Here is a 22506-nt window from a genome sequence, read left to right on the forward strand (position 1 = left end):
GACGGGAAGAACAATGTTCTAAGAACAATGTTCTTGCCGACTCACTTTCTCGACTAACTTTTATTCTTATTTCAGGTTACGAAGAAGATGTTGAATTATTATTCACAGGTGAAGAATGAACACCGGAAGCTCTAAGGGAAAGAGTCCTCTCAAAGATGATGAATATTCTGAAATCGCATCAAATAATTACCAGTGGACGCGTAAAGGAATCAAATATCGCCGGTGAAAACATAACATCCTAGATAAACGTTATGAACTACGTTGCGATTGGATGCAACAAGCTATGAGGAAGGAGTTCAACAGAAGCTGCCCCAGCACTTTCGATTTACCAAATATTCCGAAAGACGCCAGTGATATACACTGAGAATTGTTATGAGAATATTTTTGCACCATGTTCATCAACTTGTTCAGGATCATCATCTTCGTCGTCTTCAAATGTAACGACCTTTTTACCCTTATCACTTAGGGTAGGTTCCTGCAAATCTTCAGCTAACTGCTTTTCCATTTCTTGCTGAAGTTGTTCTTTCAGCCTTTTATTTTCTTCAATCAGGTGTTCCGTGTATTTTACCAGTTTATGGATCAAGTTGTCCTTGGATTGAAACTGAAGTAGGGACAACTCTTTCTGAACAATTATTGCTAAGTAGAACTTAGCACACGACGTACATGCAGTTAGTTTGCACAAAATGCAATGTATTCTGATATTTGGATTTGTAATAATAAAACAATAAGAGCAAAGAGAGTACTGACTTTTCATAGGCTTTTTGTGCTCCCATTGATGTGAGCACTTCTCTTGATCATCCTTTAATTCGATCAAACACCTCCATCCGTAGTCCTCTTTCATCATTAGCCCGAATTCTTCAATAGGGCTGTTTTTCAAGGCACCGCGGATATGTGTGGAGTATTTGCTCCTTCACCCTCGGAGATTGAGCAGATTGTATCGGATGATTCTTCATTGAGGTCTACTGAGAGAACATCATAGTCATCCGGAAGCTCTATATTATTTAGTATGGCTGCTCGAGCCATATTGCCCTTTTTGCTTTTGCATTCTTTGGCGAAATGACCTTCATCGCCACAAATATAACATCGACACTTAGAAGACTTCGGCTTATTCTTATTTTTGATAACTCGCACATGAGAATGTGGTTTTCCTTTGTAATTCTTTAATTTGCGCAAGCTGTATTTCTTTTTCTGGTTATAGAACCCTGACACAGGTATTTTCTTACATAGAGAGAGATCTTTGATACCTCTCTGCACCGCGGCTCTCTTGCACAACTCTGCAAGGTATTGATAAGTAAACCGAATTCTTGGCATGACCCCAACTGTATTTTCGGGGTACTTCTTCTTGAATGCCTCCTCTATTTCTTTGCCAATGATTGGGGGCATTTTTTTGAAGAACTTATCAGATAACTCTGGACTGATGTACTGGACTGATGTACATTCAACATTCATCCAGATTATGCGGCTAACACCTTATAATCATTCATGTAATCGAACATGTTCTTGATTTCGGAACATGTTAATCGCTCCATATCCAGGTAGACTCTATTTTGTTCATTAATAGAGCCCTGATAAGGGTCTTCCAGCAAAATCACCCTTCTAATGGCTGACAGTACATTCTGTGGATCATTAGCAATGTTGATCACAACTTCGTACTCATCTTCGAACGACATCCTCCACTAGATCCAAATTTTCTTTTCGACTTCTCCTAGCAAATTCTCGATAAACAGTGCCTTTGATTTATTATCTGAAACTGTTTATCATTTACTAGGTTTAGCGTGATTGATTCCCATCTGGAAATCACATCATCATAGAGGGCAAAGTCATCTGGTAGAACAAACATTACTCCATGTGCATTCTGTGCGGACGGTAATGTCCACATATTTTGCTGATAAGAACGTTTGAAATCTGAGGCTCGTGACCTCAGGTTCTGAAAGTTATTGGAAGAAGAAGAAGAGGGATCCGCCTGCGTTCTAGAAATTTCAGGTGGATACATAACCAGACCCATAATCGGTTCATTAGGAGGTAGATAAGAAGAGGAAACGGACGCATAAGCACTGACTACTTTATCGGCCATCTTTCTGAGACGTGGATAATCCAACTATGCTAGTCGGTCTTCAATGTTTGGGTAGATTATCTCGGGTTCAGAGATAGATCTAGGGATAGGGAAATGATGGTGGAGTTAATTCAAAGGGAGTCGGGTCAAATATTTCTGGTGGTGTTTGAAGAGGAAGATCTGTTTCAAAATCGTAAAAATTGGCGGCATCATCTCAACCAACTTCCGCGAATGAACTTTGTTCATTTTTTAGGTTGTTCGTGTATAAGAACAATGAGAACGGATCTTCATCATCATCATCTCCTTGTTCACTTGAAGACGCATCCCAGATTGGTTCATCAACGACACATTCTTCAACTTTGCATATAGTTATACAATTATCCTAATCATTATCTTCCTCATAGTTTCAAAGGGGACCATCTTCATGCGCCATACAAGCAGTTTCTTCCTCAGAACCTTCGATGTCCTGAGAGGAGTACTGTGTTACAGGTGGTGACGCAACAACAGTATAATCCGAGAAAGATAAGCGAATAGTGCCATTTATTCGCTGTCGAGTAACTAGTTGACGAGGTATTTGTACACCAGTATTCTCAGATGGCTTTAAGTTCCAATCCAGCCCTTGTAGTTGTTGTATGGAATGTTTTTGCCCAGGGATAGCAACAATCCCATGGGTTGCTAAATAATCAGCTATTTCATTAACATTATATGAAATCCCGCATGACTTGTGTTGGTTAATCTAACAACTAATGCTCGAGTGATTAGGAGATTTGACTCTCCTCCTTGCCAGTCCTCATAGTCATGAGTGAGTACCACAAGCTAAATATGATTTAGGAAATCATGAATAGATAGCAGCATGTCAGGCGTAATATAAACGAGCTGTGTACCTTTAGAAAGATCCACGTCGATTGTACCAATTATGGAGACATCAGAACGCCATCTGGTGTCACGGAGGACAATCAAGGCTGTAGTACCTACATCTCGTCTATGCAGAGTATGAATCCGTATCATAATTAATCCAAGATGTATGTGCTGCATCCCCTCTTGGACTAATCTTTGGTAAGATTCTTGCCTTATGAACGACAAGTTTATTTGCATACCCTCAGTTGCGAGTATGCGTTCCTCAGAATAATGTTGGTAGACCCGATGTCTGGTTGAAGACCACCCGTCTTCGTACAGGGTCTCTGCAAGAACCAAGTTTGCACGCCTTCATTGTGAGATCTGTAATTGTTTTTCGGGATCTATTTGACTTTCCAGAGTTCTATTGTATGATCTCCCTCTAGGCATTCTCCTTTGAATCTCCTATGCTATACGTGACCTCATACGATAGTCACGTATCTGATCATCTAGGTTAGAGGTAGAAGTGAAAGTATGATTAGAGTTTCGTACATTAGGAGTAGGTAAAAGAGTGGTGGATGTACGAAATGAAAGATTCCTAGATGTAGAGGCCATATATATTTTTCCATAAAGGCTTTCATCCATTGGAAGTTTCAACTCTAAATTTAGGCGAACCCTGACATAATATCAATGAAAATCTGATTAAAATAACCTAGTCTGCCATATGGAAAATTACTCTTCAAGTTATCTCTTACACATCGAGGAGGCTCAAAATTTGATTGGCTTTTTTCTGAGCTGTTTGGATATTTGGTAATTCTATTATGGTATTCTTGTCTTTTCATCTTTGGAATACCGCTTAAGCTTAACTGAGAAGACGAAAGGGTTCTCAAAGCATGGTAGTTATCCATTCCACAAGTAAAGCTTTGCCTAACAATAAATTCTATAAGCTGCAATTCCCATCCTAAATTACTTTCAAATGGTCTGGTGGGTCCAGAGGAAGAATACATTGGTTGTTATAAATTAATCATTTTAGGAGGCATACAAGCTAACACCTAAATCCTTTGAAGAACTAGAAAACTATTTTCTTCATATCTGCAAGTTTGTACATGCCATTAAAGAGAAGGTTTTCAAAATAAAATTTTCAAGCCAACTTAAATATCTTAGTAGATTATCCTCAATGATACCAGAGGCAACATCAAGATTAAGATAATGAAGGGCCTCTTAGAAAAGCCATTTCAAGAAAAGACTCACACTCCAAATAAATTGTCTTGATAAAATCCCAACAAAACCTCGAAGTTAAGTCTAAGATTAGTTTCTCAAAGAAGATGTTTTGAAAATGGCATCACATTTCAAAAGATTTGAGGTCCAAAACAGTTTACGATGAACACTAGGCATGACATTTGGTCACTGTAATTCCTAGAGTTCTGTCCCATATAACCAAATCTGAAGTCAAAGTCTCATACATCCAAAGTTGCATGATGAGCACTTTGGCATGATATCTTGGCAGTCCAATTATCAGAGACCTGCCTTTGAAGATCACAACAATTAATGAGACTCTATCTAAGTTCAATCCCATTAGCTATATAAACCATTTATTTGGCTATTGTTGAGCATCCCAGCCCCTCCTCAATGGCTTATCAGCTAGACATCGATGAGTCACTAATGAATAAAAACCATGATTGAGGCACTCCCAGCCCTCTTATCCAGATTTGCTTATGATTTCTATAAACTACTTGTTGAAACTTAGTTTAAGACCCAGTGCATGGGTATCACGACCTTCTCTCATTTTGGAAAGCTCTTTTGCGTTTATGCATTTCCCCCTTCTCCTGCTTATTGCCTCTTTTTTCGCACATCTTTTTTCTCAGTTCTAATGATCTCTTGATCTTCCAGCTTGCTCTATGTTTCAATCCCATTCTTGTTCTCTCTCTCACTTTCTAACTGTCCATTTTCTTGCTTAGATTGCCAGCATGTTTCCTCTTTTTTCACCAATTTGTCTCAAAATAACTCCACGCGCTGATGCCTACAATCTACTTTATCTTTCGAGCTTCCTTCATTTTACAAAATCCACCCACAAATTTAATCTCACTTGCACTTGTCTCTCTCATGCCATATTGCTAGCCAATCACTCCTTGCATATAACTCTGCATCACTTGCACTTGTCTCCTCAGCTCTTTGCATTATAACTCTGCATCCATGACCTCCTTTATACAAAGAACTCTTGCACTTGACCTCATGCCACAAGCACATGCTTATGATGTGTGGTATCTTCTCTCTAAAACCCATTACAACCCACAACAAGGGAGATACATTTTGATGCACGTTTGTGGAAACCCAAATATGATATTAAGGACAAGGACTCATTCAGGTATGACTCTTTTAACATAGTCTCTCTTTCCCCATCTCAATAGCATAAATCGTGCCACACCTTACGATGAAATGTGCTTGCGAAAGCCTCATAGCCATTTCCACATCATAAATGTGTAATGTTCTGCTATGTTATTGAAGCATGCCTTGTTGCCTCCCTACTTGAAAAAATCATCTGAAAATTTTGGAGAGAGATATGTTTCTAATCTTACATGTCCAACCGTTTGTAATTTCTCTCTTGGGACTATGATGGAGTTCCATATTTTATTCATAGTGTTTCAACTTAATAAGAAACTTGTGGTTATGTTCCTGTGCTTCTGGAAGCAACCATAAAAAACCATACTTTCATTATTCCACTTGTGAGCTGTAACTAGAACCCATGCCCATGGAAGGACAATTGACTTGGATATCATGTAAAACCGACCGGCTGTTGTATGTCTTTTGAGAGCACTTGTCTTCAAGCAATGGATACTAGTTGGTTGAATAATAGTAAAATAAAATAATCTAATTGGTTTGCTTTAAATGCAACCTCTATCCTATTAGAATATTGTTTCTCCTAAAATATAAACCAATTTTTTGTTTCCTTGATGTAGAATATGATTCATGTTATTTATTTAAATTTTTTTAACTAAAGATTGCACTAACTTTCCTTTAAATCAATTTGTACAAACAAGATAAGATTTGCTTTAAATTTTTATATTGTCTTATATCAGATCAACTCCCATGTCTTGATGATAATTAAGTAACCGATCAATTTGATATGGAAAGTTTCTTGTGATGAAACTTAAAATAGTTTAGAATGAGGTCATGAACTTGAATTGTAAATGAGAAGTTATGGAGTCCTTCTAAATAAAATGAATGATTCGGCATACAATTTTAAATTGCTAGCATCACCTCAAAATCAATAATACATTATTTTTAAATGATGTCCTAATATTTGTAGAAATATCCTGAATAATTGTTTCAATAAATATTGAAAGTCAACGTGTTACTAACAGCCACAATAAGGTTGTTGGCTTTATGCCAACCTAAGTTAATTAAGTTGTGATTTACATCCATACGAAAACTTGGATGGAAGTAGTGATTTGAATTATCATTTTTAAATTTATAAGAACCCGGCTTATATTCTTGATTTGAGGAGAGTTTGACGTGAATTTTATTTGTATTGACTTCAAAAAGCCTTTCAGGACTTGAGATAATATATTATTGACAATAAAGCTAGTAAAATAGGTCATACAACCTCACCCTATAAGGTAATAGACTGAATAAACAACCTCACCCTATAAGTGATACTTGAAACAATTTAGTAACACCATAAATATAGAAATTCAATGTGCTAAAAAACTTTGTTTGTTAAATTGCTAGCATCACTTGTACCAGTTGGAAGTCTTAAACCTATATCTAAATGAACAAGGACACACCATCAGGGAAAATTTGGTTGAAATAAACCTATTTTACTTTAAGAAAAATTACACCTTTAGTTTTCACTTAAACATTGAAGATACTTGAAAGTTGCCGGTGTCTTTTTCCTGGGTTCACATGCATGTTTGTGTGTCATGTGCCAGCTCACCATGATTCTGATGATTTTTTTTTTCACGAACAGAGAAAAAGCTCTTACAGACCAAGCTGAGGAAAGCCTCTTCAAATTCCAAAGTAGATGATGCAATGAGGAGCTCCTCAAGTAGAAGAGATATGTCCACATCTACAGATGATTTAGGTAATAAAGATGATTGATGTTGTTACTCTTCCATGCTAATTATTTTTGTATTGGTTTTTAATAATGAACTGTACATTGAATGGTAGAGAGCTTTTTTCATTGTTATTAAACCAAAACATGCCTTGAAACATTGTTTTTTTCCTCATATTTTATTCAATTTTGTAAAATATTTGTGGCATAAATTACTGAAATAGGAAGACGTGTCTTTCGATAAGATGTAGGGTGTTAGGTTCCTATCCCGATTTTTGCTTATCGTGTTTAAAGACAACTAGCACAAAAAATGGGCTTTGTACAAAAAGAATCGGCACCTGAGCTTTTTTGCTAGTAAAATGATAGGATGGTAATGCACTAATGGTAGATGGGATCTAATTCTTCGGATCAGTCTCATCGATGTACATTAATTCTTTAGTCATGATGAAATTAGTGTATCTTGTTGATAGAACAATAGATTATTAGCTAGTCATGAATGAATTCTTAAATTCCTAAATGTTTCTTTTCTTTTAGAAAGTATAAAGATTATTTGCGGTTTGTGGGATTGGAAAGGTATTCATAAGAATGAATTAAAAAATTCTATGGCATCATGAAGTTGTTTGATAAAAACATAAAAAAAGAAATGCCAAAATAGCCTCTAAACTTCTTAAACATGTTCAATTTAGTCCAATATTTTTTTGAAGTGCTCAATGTGTCTTGTAAATCACCAAAATCGATTTATTCATACTCTTAACCGTCATTTCATTGGAGGAAAGCTTTCTAGGAGGTCATTTAGGCTTTTTTGGGTAGTTATACCGTTAACTGTTATTTCATTAGAGAAATGCTTTCTATCCATTTTGGTCTTTTGGGGTCAATGTCACAACTTAATTCCGGATCAAATTAATTCCAGCTCAATTTAATGTGATCGACTATAACAAGTATAAAAAGCTCTCATTTAAAGCAGTCCTCAATTATTTTTTGTCTGCAAAGTGACAAACCTTACTGAAGGATCAAATTGGTTTTGATCTGGTCAACTTAAGAATTAAATTGAATACCTCAAAATGTCTAGGATTAAAAAAGACACTTAAAAAGTTAAGAATCCATTTTAGACATTAATTTAAAAAAAGAAAAAAGACAAAAGTATATCTGAACATTTAAATCCTAATTGTCCTCTAACCATTCATGTGGCAAATTTAGTTCAAATTTATCAACATTTTAAATTTTAATCTTTTGATTTAAAAAATTGATTCAAATTGTTCGCTTAGGTAAAAATTTGGGATCTATTTTGTATCATAATTTCTTTTTAAGGGATTATTTTGGGATCAATTTTGTATAATCATGGGAATAGTTTGAAGAAATATGATACTTTGTGATTCAATAAAGCTAGTGAATATTTATTCCCAAACTACAATAATATAAGGAAAAAAAAATGCATGCTAGTTAGCTTTTAATAAATCAATATAAATATTTAAAGCTATTTAAAGAATTTTTTTTTTATTTACATGCACAAATATATTTGAGTTCCCTTGCTAGTACCATCAAGGGTAGTCAGTCATGCATATACAAACAATCAATATAACCATATCATTCATATGCTCATCTTATTAAATTGAATATATTATATATATATATATATAAGATTTTTGAGCTTTGGTTTATATATTGATGCGTGCTAGAAAATTCGCTGCAGTAGAGTAATGAATTATCGTCTTAGCGTCGCACGAGGATTCAACACACACTCAGATGAAAGAGAAAAAACATGTGATGACACCAGGAGTTCTTACGTGGAAAACCCGTAAAGAGAAAAAATCATGGAGTCTGATCTAGTTATAAAAATCCACTATAGGTGGATGATTACAGAGACCCCTTGTCCCACAGACTGGAAAGTGTTACTATATTTTTAGATTACAGCGTCGCTTGACGATGTCCGGTCAGCGGTGGTCGACAGTGATTGGCCGTGGTTGATGAAGGTCAATGACTGTCGGTGAAGGTTGATGGTGGCCGACGGTGGTCGACGGAGGTCGGCGATGATCAGTGTCGGTTGGTGGTGGTCGACAGTAATCGAAGATGACAGAGATGATGTTGGACTTGAGCTCCTTTTCAAAGCCTCAAGTTCTCTCTCAAGCCTCCTCCTTCATGTAAGGGGTGAGACTCTATTTATAGTGTTCTGAGTGTAATTAATGCAGAAATATGAATCATTTTGATCGGACGAACCAGAGAGCTTCCCTCGATTAGATGATGTTTGATGGACATTTGAGTGACTTAACGATGTCGGAATTAAGCAAACTTGGGCTCTGTGGATTCGTCTTGTCGAGACGCTCGATTCGAATAGAAACTCGCTAGATTCGACATCCGTTTTACCTTCCAAATGCCTCTAGAAATTCTCCAAGAGTGCTTTAATGATTTGATCCGGGCTTGATCTGACTCAGATTGGACTAGTTTTTATATCATTGGGTTTGTTTCATTAAGCCGGTCAGTTTGACTATAAGCTTACTAAAAACAGAGCTCTGAATGACTCTTAATTGAAGTTTGAATGTTTCTTCCTCAAAAGGTTGCCTCGAGATTCGTTTCATGCCTTAAGATTCGTGATGGATGATGAAAATTGGTTGGGGGCACATCAATTGCCCCTTATTTTCGGACGAGTTCAATTTCATTGTCCGAAAATATCCAAATTTAGAGCGTTTTCATTTATCATTCTATGCGCGCGCACACGCACATATATATATATATATATATATATATATATATATATATATATATATATATATATATTTATGAGAAGCCCATATATATATATATGTGTGTGTGTGTGTGTGTGTGTGTGTGTGTGTATATATATATATATATGTGTGTGTGTGTGTATATATATATATATGTGTGTGTATATATATATATATCATAGTATTAGTATAAGAATAATATAAATCCTTATACAAATGAAGCCGAACTCAGCGTAGCTGTTTGGGTTTCTTTCCTCCGTTCGAAAGGATCATGGGTTCGAATCCTGGGCAAGTAAAGAAAATCGAATTTTTTTTTCTAGGCTAAATTTTTGCCTGGCTGGCCAGAAAATCGAAAATTGAATAGACAAAAACAATTTATATGTATATATATATGATAGAAACTGTTTATCTATTTTTTTTTTAATGAGCAGTTGTTTTTTTTTAATGAGCTGTCATTTTTTTTAATGAGCAACTGTTTTATTTTTAGTGAGCTGCCATTTTTTTTTTAATGAGCAGCTATTTTTTTTAATGTTATGTCTCATATCATGCCTATAAAGAGAGACATTGGATGAGGGGAATAATCACAAGTGAGAAGAAGGAGAAAGTCATCCTGCATTGCGGAGGATAGTTGCGGCGAAGTAAAGAGTTGTGGTGGAGAGTTGTGGTGAAGTGAAGAGTTCCGAGGAAGAATTGCGGCGCAGAGTTGCAGCGAAGTGTCGCGACTGAGCGTTGCGGAGAAACGTTTCGGCGAAGCGTTGCGGAGAAGCGTTAAGTTTTTCCTATCCTACGTAGCAGACGGGTAACGAGATCTTCTACTACGTTGCGAAAATGACGACAACCGGAGAACCTCGTTTTGCTGAGAATCAAAAGAAAAGCCAGAACGTGGAGGATGCGATGTCAATTCTGACGGAGAGCGACTTGATTCTGTTTCGAAAGAAGTATTACTTCCCGAATGATATGGGGCCCAAATGCTGGCGCCTAGGTGCCAGTCAAGGCCATGAATGTTGTGGTGCTTGGTGTATCTATTTGGATGCGTGTTTGTGCTAGGTTCATTCAACTTCGCTCCGATAGCTGCTAAGGCCTTTGTAAAGCTTTCATCAGTACCTTTATCCTACAATTTATACATAAATACATGGAAAACATAAATGAGAACAAATAATAGAGAATTTTACAAATTAGTAATTTTATCACCTAATTCACACATATCATACTACATTCTTTATTAAAATTGATGTGATTAATCAAGAATAAATATTGATCAGGTATAATTAAATGATATGTTTACAATTTATTATTATGAATATCTTCTATGCTATATGGCATTATATTGAAGGAGTAGATTAGAGAGTAAAAATGTGGATTTCACTGTTGAAAAGTGCGAATTGGGTTGTTGGTTTGTAAAAATGAGAGTTGTGGTGTGAGATAAGTAAATGCATAAGGTTCTGGTGCTATGTATGTAAATTCCCGTCGTTTTTTTTCTATCACAACCAGAAATGCTTTGTTCAACTGACAAGGTAGAGAAGCTTTTAACTGCTAATACTTTTGGCTGTTTCATTGATCAATTTCTCCTTTGAAAAATATTTACTGTACTGTTTAATTTTGCATTATTATTGCTGTCTCTACTGGGTTGGTATCATGCTAATGATGATGATAACCGTCTTTGGTTAGCTTTAACAGAATATGTTGTTATAAATTACATTTTTTTGTGTCTTATGAAATTATGAATGATATATACTTGTGTAAATATTATTTCTTAAGTGTCCATCACTCATCTAATGCTCAGGTTCTTGTGGTTATCTACAAGTAAACTTTATAGTTGAATGGTTGCTAGGCCTTTGTATTTTGTTGCTTATGGAACGTTATTGCTTCCTTAAGGTGATGACATTGACAGGCAGATCAATGAGGCAGAAATCATGGCTAGGAATACCATGAGGTTGTTACAAAATAACACAGCATTGAATGATTTTGTGACAACTACCTCCTCTCCATCAGATGGCATAAGTGTTGATCTGCTTGATGCTTCGATTGGAATTCCACGTGATCAGCTTAGAATGATAGATAACATTAGTTCTCTAATGTCTGAGGTGAGAACTTGCATCGTTTACCATTAGGTAGAGCTTATGCTAGTTTTTTAAATCAACATACATTCTACCTTAAAAAATAGTTCTGAAGTCTCTTCATGTGTTTGCACTGTTGACATGTATTTGACTCCATTAGCTAATTCCTTATTTTATTTTCAGTTGGCACTGGAAAAGGAGGAATTGATGCAAGCTTTGACAATTGAAACCTCTAGTAGTTCCAAGCTGAAGGTAATTGAGAAAAAATAAATAATGAAATTGCTACTCATAATTGCACCGTTTTTTGAAGTTTGTGAACTGTTTTGTTGATTGTAAAAAACACGTTTAACAAAAAATTCCCCAAAAAATTCCCAATAACAACTTGTTTGGAATCATTTCCGTTTATTTTGCATTTTATGGAAAGCTTATTTAATAAATGGTTAACATATGTAAACTTGGTCAGATATAGCCTTACTATATATTCAAGTCAAGATTCTTCCAATGTGGCACATATCTATCTTTTTATGGGCCGTGTTTGCTGTATTATGTTTCACTATTCATATCATTCATCAAATCAATATGTTTCTAGCCATCAGGATATTTTCAGTCTACTTCAATGAGAATGCATCGTGAGCATAGGAAGCATTTTCCACCAAAAAATTGAACAAAAATCCAATTAGGCGATTGGGGAGCCAACTCACTAACTCTGAATGAACAGCAAAAGAGTTCATCCCTAAATCAAATCTGGAAGGCGTCTTCTATGATATCAGTATCAAAGGGATAGAAGAATAATTGAATAAAAAGATCTATGTTAGAAATAGTTAAAAGAAAGCACAAGGAAACTATATTGATGGATGGAGAATAGAAAGCTTCATGTGGGCACCATGTTGATGGATGTAGAAGAAAAAAGTTGCTTGTGAAACCATGATTCCACGGCATTTGCACTCGGTAATCGATCTCATGAGAGCCACCTAGTTTTGGGGATTTTTTTGCGCTGATTTATATTATTTGAAGATTATTTCTACTATTTTCTCCTATTTAGAGAACAATAGTTTATTCTTCTTCAGGCGGTGAAGCTATATCTCAAAGAGAACAAGTGGGAAACTTTCCGTTATTATCTATTATGGGCCTTGTGGGGTTTCTATTTGCCTTATTTTGAGTTATAACTGGGATTTTTTTCTTTTTTAGTATAAATGTATGGACATGGTTGTGGGGACTTTTACTTGCTTTAGACCCTTCATGAAGTACCCCTCCAATACTGCTTTAAAAATTTTCCTTAGTCAACTCGACAAGAGCTTGAATCCCCTCTATACTTTATGACTGTCCCTTCCTAAGTCAATACAAAGATTTGCTAGAGCATATCTCCTCACATGGCTCAGAAACGTTTTAACAAGCAATCCCTTAATTTTTCCCATGAGCGGATGAGTATCTAGCCCTCTCCACTTAAATCATGTTAGGGCTTTCCTCTCGAAACATAACCCTGCCGTCATGAGCTTCTTCTCCCCATTTAGCTCATTCTCCGCGAAATATCGCTGCACTTGGTACACCTACTCATGTGTGTCTTTCCCTTCGAAGATTGACATCTTCAACATCCTAACCTTAGCATCTCCACCCAAAATTCTTCTCCCTCCACTATTTTCCCTATGTTTTGAGGGTAAAACTCCCTCCTTTGATCATAGCTATACCCCATACCGACTTCTTTCCTTTCTTTTTCATGCTCCTTCATACCCCTTGCATAACCCTTTCTTCATGTTTGGCCCGACCGCCTCAATCGAAAATATCTAAATCCACCTCTAATCAGAGTCCTAGGAGGGGGTTCATAATATGAGATGTTTTCTTCCTCATGCTCCTCTCATTCAATCTCTTTTCTTTTTGATGTTTTGGGCTAGGGTTTTGCATGTGAAATCTTTCTCACGTAATCTTTAATGTCAACTATGCAATTTGGGAATCACCACTGCTATCACTCTTCTTCAATGTATCTAACGATCGAAATTTTATTGACCGTGCTCTCTTTTATTTTTATATTAAAGGTTTTTTACATATGTACCGCATAGAATATTAGAAATAATGGTCTGACCACCTAAACATAAAAATTACATATTAACCACCTCAATGTTTTGTTCTTTCCAAACAATCGCTCACTTGCCTGTCACTGGCTGGCTTGGCCCACGTTGCTCACCCGCTTTATATAAACGTCAGTTGAACCCCTCCAATCTTCATTGGTGCAATCTGACACGACTAAATGATAGCAATACCTGAGCTCTGGGACTTTCTTAGGAAGCTTGCATGCTTATTGAAAGTATATAAACGCCAGTTGAACCCCTCCAATCTTCATTGGTGCATTCTGACACGACTAAATGATAGCAATACCCGAGCTCCGGGACTTTCTTAGGAAGCTTGCATGCTTATTGAAAGAAGGCACAAGGAAAATTTCTCTACACCGCTCCAAAAACTTGGAGGCCTTCTGGCACTTCCAAGAAGCAAGCTATGTGGATTTGACAATAAAATGGAAGAAGGATCTCTTCTTCGATACCATCGAAATCCTCTCCAAATCCTGAGATCCCCAACCTCTCCTCAAAGAGCTCGATCAATGCTTCCCCATCTCTACAGCTTTGAAGCGTGGCACTTCCAAACGATAAGTCATAGACATTGACCAGAAAGAGCACGATATCTTTTTAAGACGACGGATGGAGATCTTCAACCGGTTGCAACGGCTCATGCTGATGTTCAAAGATAAGATGCTACCCTTAAGGATTATCCAAGGAATGCTATGTTAATTGGGTCTCATGGTGAAAAGAGATGGACCGATGGAGTGAGAAACATAGGCTATGTTATGCGACGGAGGACAATAGGGAGAGTCATAGTGGTGATAAAAACATTAGCAAGTGGTTTTTTTGGGAAGAACAGAACACTTAGGGTGGTTAATTTGTAATTTTTTATGTTTAGGTGGTCATACTTTAATTTCTAATAGTCTAGGTGGTACAAATGTAAAAACCCCTTCTATTAAATGATGCCAAAATTACAATGTGGACATTCTAATTAAGCATCCATTTGATATAATGGTAGATCACCTATAAATTTGCTTATGTACCAACTTTCTTATTAATCTTCTTAAACTAGTGGCGATTCTTGTTTCAGTTCATTGTCTCAAGAGATATGCTATTTAAGGTGATTATAGTAGAATTCCGTCATATGTACAAGAGATTAATTTTGGGTTTTGATTACCATCACCATGGCCTAGTTCCTTATTGATCCACATTGCTATGTTCTCTTAGATGTATGAAGAGTGGTGGCTTCAGCACACTTGAACCTCCAAATTTGAGCTCTTTGGATGTTTTACCCATGCTATTCTTTATATTACTCTTTAACATTTCATCCGCCAGATGATACAATGCTGTCACTTTATCCACCTTGGTCATTTCCTTCAAACTTTTTAGGAGTTTATTGTTAAGTAGTTAAATGAATGTTGCACAAAATAATTAGCTTAATCCATAAAAGATTGGATTTTCATGTGCCAATTAAAGAATAATCTAATTGGGCTATAATGGTGCTAAACTAGATCAATTTTTAAGATGTTTTTAGTCCCATTTTGTTTTATGGCCGAGTTTCTCTTTTTTCATTTTTTTTTGTTTGTTTAATCTATTTTATTAGGGTCAATTATATTTTTTTTCGAATTTAAATGTTTGGTTAGGGTTGTATGTGATCTTTAGATGATGTTAGATTTGAAATTTTAATATAATTTATTTCATTTTATTCTTATAATCATATGTACTTAGATGAGGATTGATATGTTTATTTTGGAATAAATTATTGCTTATTTAGGGGTTGTTTAGTTTAATGTATTTCTAATACAAACCAAATACAGAGGTTTTTAAAATTTAGGCATTTAGTTGGATGAAATCGATTGCAGCATAAAATTTTGGTGAATTTAGAATTCATCTTATAGTTCAAAACTGGTGTATTTTGAATTCGCTAGGTTTGGATGATTTTCAAATACACCATAATCTACAACCCATCGTTCCCTGTCTGCCAGCCATTCCTATTGGCTATTGTCACTTGCCACCTGCCACCATTGACAGTGATTTCCACCATCACGGCCTCCGTCCTTCGCCACTACCAGCCAATGCCTGGTTCTACCTTGCTACCGTCGGTCGTTGGCTTCCGCCTGCTGTTACCACCCTCATCAATGTTTTACATCAATTTATTTTTAATCAAATCAAAAATAAACTTGTGAAATTTTGTCTATTTTACACCAAATTAAACAACTTCAAAGTCTTTTTAGAATACATTACATATCAATTAAAATGCATCCCTGTTACATTGCATTTCGTTTTCAACAATCTAAACAAACCTTTGATGAATACAAAATAGTTGTAATATATATCAAGTGTAGTTCATGTATAAATTATGTACATGCGATCACTTAATCTCACTCCATGAAGGTTGATGTATGTAATCTTTTATTCATTTCATTCAAATAAATTGTTTCTAAATTTCGACCTATGACCTTCAAATCATTGGGGGGTCAACCTTACCATTCTTTGAAACCAAGCCTTTAATTTATGTATATATGAATTTTTTTTTGATGTTTATAAATTATTTTTCAATCTAGGCATGCCCAGGGCTGATTTTGTTCGAACTTGTAGATTGGAAAATTTGATCGAGGATGCAAAATTTCTTTTGACCAACCTTTCTACCCATCTCCCCATTGTTTTATATTTTCTAGCATATCATATATATATCGGAAGATTCACCCGACTCCACGGAAATAGTCAGCACACATGTACAAACACACTCCTACATTGTGGGTATATAATATGTATGTATATGTTATGCCTGTAACAGGACCGGTCCAGGAGGGACCAGTCAAAGGCCATCCCACCGGCCCGCCAAACCAATAGGCGTGCCGATCGTGTTTGAATGAAGAGGCGGGGCCGCACTTTGCCGCTGAAGAAGGCAAGGAGAGGATGTGGTCCACGAGAGGCTTAATTATACACCCGAGGAGAAATTAAAACAGATTTGGAGGAAAAGTGATAAAGATGAGTTTTCAATGGTTGTGGGAGGATTTTTTAAGAGGAGAAATATAGGTTTTGTTTTCTTTATGCGTTAGTTTGTTGGCTGATGTGTTTTCTTATTTTGGTGGTGTTCCTAGCGATGTCTAGGGTTGTGGGAGAGCCAATCTTCTTCTTGAAAAATAGATCACCATTGTATCTTACTTATTTGTTTGTGTTAAGAGCAGCCCTCGTTTAAGTTTTCCCATCTATCTCTTTGCATTTCATTGTGGTTTTCTTGCTGATTTTGGTCCGGGGCATATTAAATTGGTATCAGAGCCTAGATTTTGATGGGATGACAACAAAGAAAGTGGATGTGCTAGAAGAAGAGGAAGGGCAAATCAGATCGAGAAAGAAAGAAAGGTTCGCCACCATGGAGGGCAGGTTTTCTTTCATTGAAAGTCGAATGTAAGATGGATTCGATATCTTAGGAGAAATGTGGGAGATGATGAAAATGCTCATGGAGATGCAATCCAAGGTCATGCCGACCACTCTGGTTGCAAACCCTAACCAAGGGGTGATTAGAGAATCCTTACTTAGGTCAAAAAGTAAGGAGAACGAGCAAGAAGACAACGAAGAAGACATCATCTACCTACAAGAGCGTCCTCCTAGGACTCCGAGAGGATGGGGAGTGGAAACTTTTGATTGATTTGGATGGGTCGAAAATTGGAAGAGGGATGGTGTAAAGGGTCTGGAAGAGCACGATGGAGGAAGGGGGGAATTGGGAGTGGGGTATGCCTATGACCGAAAGAGGGAGTTCCACCCTTGATACATGGGGGAAAATAGCAAAGGAAGAGGAGGTTAGGGTGGAGATGCAAGGGTCAGAAATCTGAAAATGACAATCTTAGAAGAGAAGGATGCACATGGGTGGGTGTATCGAGTGGAACGATGCTTTGCAATCATTGGGTTGATGGAGGAAGAGAAGCTCGTGGCAGCGAGATTATGCTTGGAGGGAAAGCCTTCAGTGTGCTTTCAGTGGATGGAGGCAAGATATCTAATGCACTCATTGAAGAAATTTAAGGATTGCTTGTTGGAACGTTTCCAAGCTATTCGAGGAGGAGACCTACACGAGCAATTCTATGCTCTAACTTAAAATGCGATAGTTATAAAATATTGGCAGAAATTCGAGCTCTTGTCGGGTAGGTTGATGGGGATTTCTGCAGCAGGATTGGAAGGGAACTCCTTGAAGGGTCTAAAGCCTGACATACGAGCAGCTATTCGCCCCTTGAGATTGCGAGGATTGAGGTAAATGATGGAGCTTGCCCAAATGATGGAGGATAAGAAATAGGTTAAGAAGATCAACAAAAGAGGCAACACCAGAGGCTTCTACAAGAGCTCCTTAATACCCACGACAACAAGGACCCAAATGGTGTCATTTCAGAAGGAGACGTTGAAGGAGATGAGCGCAGGATTCTATCCGGGGGGTACTTTCAAGCGTCTCACAAATGCAAAAGTGCAGTATAAAAGAACAAAAGGGTTGTGCTATCGTTGTGACGAGAAATACGCCTTAGGACACTGTTGTCAGGAGTGCGCTCTTCAGATTCTCTTAATTCAGGAGGATACAGAGAATGAGGAATCAGAAGAGAATGCAGTGGAGGGGAATCATCTACATTTGGATGTTGCGGGGATGTCCCTCCATTCGGTTGTGGGATTTACCCCCAATTACACCATAAAGGTGAGAGGGTGAATCGGGAAACAACCGATTGTGGTGTTGGTAGATAGTAGGGCCACACAACTTCGGGCCCGTTTGGGGCAGCTTATTTGCTGCGGTGGCGTTTTGAAAAAAGCACCTGGTCTGTTTTGGTAAACAGCGTCTTGACAACTTATGCGTTTTCAAAACGCTGAAACAACATTTTCACACCACACCTATCTAGGTAGATAGGTGCGGTGGCAGCTTTCTGGCTACGGTTTGGTTTTTCTAAAAAAATAAAAATTTCTAATAGCCACCGCACTTAGCTATTAGCGGATTATTTTTAATTATCTTATCATCAGATTATTCAATAAGCTACAGCTGCCCCAAACAGACCCTTCATCTCAAATCAGGTCATGGAGAAGCTAGAGTTGGAACTGGTGAGTGCAAGGAGCTTTGGCGTCATGATGGGGATAGAAAAGGAGAAAAGCCGAGGAATTTGCAAGGAGTTGGTTCTGACACTACATGACCTACAGGTGGTGGAAGACTTTCTTCCTTTAGAATTGGGCAGCACATGTGATTTTGGAAATGAAGTGGCTACGAACATTGGGGAAGATGAAAGTGGATTGGAAGTCAGGTGTTGAGAGGAGATGCTAGTTTATGCAAAACCATGGTGTTGCTCAAAATCACAGTCAAGTCGATTCGGGGAGAGGGACTGGGCTACTTAGTGGATTTGCAGAGCATTGAGGAGATTCAAGATCAGAGTTGACAGAGTTTTCGGAAAGGGTTCAACAGCTCCTACAACAGTTTACAAATGTCTTCCAACAACCAAACGGGTTACCTCCTCCGAGGGAGCATGAGCATGCCATTACATTGAAGGAAGTGATTTCTCCCATCAACATCAGACCATATAGGTACCCCCAGATTCAAAAGTATGAGATAGAGAAGTTGATCCGAGAGATGCTCGAAGCTGGGATTATTAGGCTTGGTGTGAGCTCTTTTTTTAGTCCCGTTCTGTTGATGAAGAAAAAAGATGGTAGTTAGAGATTTTGTGTGGACTATCGGACTTTGAACAGGGAAATGACGTTGGACAAGTTTCCTGTTCATGTGATTGATGAGTTACTGGACGAGCTGTTGTGCACACCGTCTCCTTGTTCAAAGTCCCATAGTCCAACACCATTTTCTTGTTGTTTATGCGTTATTTTGTTGGCTGCTGTGTTTTCTTCTTTTGGAGGTGTTCCTAGCAACTTCTAGGATTTTGGAGGAGCCGATCTACCTCTCGAAAAGTAGATGATCGTTGTATCCATCTTATTTGCATTTGTTTGGTTAAGAGCAGCCCTTGTTAGAGTTTTCCCATCTATCTCTTGCCATTTCATTGTGGTTTGGTTGCTAACTTTGGTTCGGGGCGTATCAGATTATTACACATACTAATCATATGGGGTACTTATACTAAGAGGATGATGAGTAAAAATATTTTTAATTTATTAGACAAGAGTTTTAAGCTTGAGCAGTCGTGAATCCAACAACGATTACATCATTTATTGTTAGCATTTTTTGCCCTCTTCTTTATCCCTTCGAATATTTTATGATTTGATCATTTTGGAGCGGGGAAAACTATAATATCGATTAGATTTCACATCTTTTCTTTGATATTCAATTTCTAGAGCATCTGAAAAAGTCGGAATTGCTCATATGTTCATTCTCAAAATATGCAATTTCTGATATGTAATATTTGGATTCAATATTGATTGAAGAAAACTCTCATTATATTCATTAGTTTTTACTGTATGGTAATTAAGCTGCCGGCCTTACTACATCTGACTCTCATCTGCATTTTCGTTTTCACCAAATATTCTGCTAATGACCTCTTTATTTATTGATTCCTTGATTTCTCAAATGAATGGAACGAATTTCTTTTTATATTGTTAGCAGTATCTTTTCCTCTTGGGATTGGATGTGATATCTGGCTTTCTTTCCTGCTGTTGAAATATTTTAAACTGCTGATCACCATTTGACCCCAAGGAAGTCAACAATGGAGCCAAAGATGTGATAAATACTATCGGTTTAGATATTTTTGGAAGCAATTGAAATATGAGGATTATGAAACTTCCTTTCTCTTATCCTTTTTCCGTGTCATGCTTCCTGTATTACAGGATTCAATTATCAGCTGCAGCTAAGAACTCCGAAACACTACTTTCTAAAAAAAAAAAAAAGAAAAAAGAAAACTGCCTGAATTCATGGGTACTTGAATTTTGTGGGCTTCTTTTGCTTGCAGGATTTGAACAAAGAGTTATCTCGAAAGCTGGAGGCACAGACCCAAAGATTAGAACTCCTGACTGCCCAGAGGATGGCCAATGAGAATATCTTAACGAAGTCTATAAATACCCACAACATTCCAGATACAATGGATTATGCCGATGAGGGAGATGAGGTATATTGATATTTCTGGTCATTTTTTGTTAACAAGGAAATATTATTGCCTTTTCTGAATATGTTTCAATCACTTTATTATTTATTCATTCATACTAGGATCGTGCAAAACATGAAAAACTGCATGATGTATCGATAAAACTAGCCTTTAGTTCAGTCAAACTTATCAAAAGACTTGAGAGTTTCAGTTGGCTTTCTCTTTTTGTTTTTGGGTGCATTTACATGCATACAACTCAACTCTTATGTATTTACATATCTAACCTCTAAACTTTTACATTTTCATTTATACCATCAATCTATCATATCACATCAAAATACCGCTATTTTAATTTAAAAAAAAAGGAAAATAAACCTTTTCACGCATAGGCAAGGTAGCATACAAGTAAAAAATTGAAGTTTTGGTGTTAGATATGTAAATACATAGGAATAAAGTGGTATGTATGTAAATATTTCTCTTTTTTTCTCTTCTTCCAGAATCATAGTATTTGCTGTTTATAATTCTGCCACACATAAAATTTCACTTCCTGTCATGCAGGTGGTTGAGAGGGTGTTGGGCTGGATAATGAAGTTCTTCCCAGGTGGTTCCTCCAAACGTCGCACCAGCAAGCTTCTGTGATTAGGAAAAATAAAACCTGCAGCCTCAGGAAGACCAGTTGATCCCTAACAGTGATGTTTATGCAGAAATGGTGGCTGGATTAAGATCTCCACCAGCGTATATTTGTCATTTTTATAGAGCAAAGTAATGAAATTTGTGGTGGTTCTTGCGTGAAAGCATACCTGAGAGAACAATAGGTGGAGAAATAAACGGTAGGCCCCATGTCCTCATTTTATTCCTTATATTAGTTTTTGAATACATATTTAGTGTTGAAAATTTGCAGAGAAACTGTATGAAAGAATCATTGATTTTACGCCATAATTCTTTGTTACATTCTACCACCAGTGTACTTTTTTTTTATTTATTTTTTTTGGGAAGTGGGTTTGAAGTCTCAAATTTGGTGGAGAAGTCTGAATATATATATGTGAAATAGGTTCTGGAAATGAAAAGCCAATTTGTAATAACCACTGAGTTGTAAGGTTCAGTTTTTTTATAACATTGGTAGATTAGTTTGTGAATGTTTCTTTTTATGTGAAAGCCTCTTACTTTTATTTTAAAAATATATTTACTTAGTATATTACATATCACCAAAAACCACAAAATAAATTATCCAAAACATTTAAATAAAAGAGAGATTTGATATAGTCAATGCGAGAGCATGAAATGAAAGGGATAATTGTATATAGATCACTCATTGATAGTTATAAATTAACAATTCAAGTGATTTGTTTTTTTAAACTATTGAAGTGATTTGTTTTTTTAAACTATTGAAGTGATTTGTTTTTTTAAACTATTGAAGTGATTTGTTTTTTTAAACTATTGAAGTGATGTATTTATGTGTGCCAATACAACAATAATAATAACAAAGCCTTAATCCCACTATGTGGGGTCGGTCGATGTATTTATGTGTGCCAATACAACAACAATAACAACAAAGCCTTAATCCCACTATGTGAGGTCGGTTACATGAATCTTTTTTCTCCATTGCGTCCTATTTAGTGTCATATTTTCATTTAGTTCTAGTAAATTAAGATCATTTTTTATACAATAATTTTATACAATATACCCAAGTCTTTTTAGGCCTA

At 36.6% G+C, this 22506-nt stretch overlaps 1 protein-coding gene across 1 annotated transcript in view; it reads left to right on the forward strand.

Annotated features, from left to right (window-relative positions):
* LOC110036247 overlaps positions 1 to 21759 on the forward strand; it is a 79141-nt gene extending 57382 nt beyond the window's left edge. Inside the window, exons 9-13 of the mRNA XM_020740646.1 lie at positions 6855 to 6968; positions 11534 to 11742; positions 11899 to 11967; positions 20672 to 20827; positions 21362 to 21759. Coding sequence (XP_020596305.1) covers positions 6855 to 6968; positions 11534 to 11742; positions 11899 to 11967; positions 20672 to 20827; positions 21362 to 21442 — 629 coding nt within the window. The 3' untranslated portion in view covers positions 21443 to 21759. The remainder of the gene's footprint in view (positions 1 to 6854; positions 6969 to 11533; positions 11743 to 11898; positions 11968 to 20671; positions 20828 to 21361) is intronic.
* The last annotated feature ends 747 nt before the right edge of the window (positions 21760 to 22506 follow it).

The sequence above is a fragment of the Phalaenopsis equestris genome, unplaced genomic scaffold (assembly GCF_001263595.1).
Source record: "Phalaenopsis equestris unplaced genomic scaffold, ASM126359v1 Scaffold204320, whole genome shotgun sequence".
NCBI classification, from domain to species: domain Eukaryota; kingdom Viridiplantae; phylum Streptophyta; class Magnoliopsida; order Asparagales; family Orchidaceae; genus Phalaenopsis; species Phalaenopsis equestris.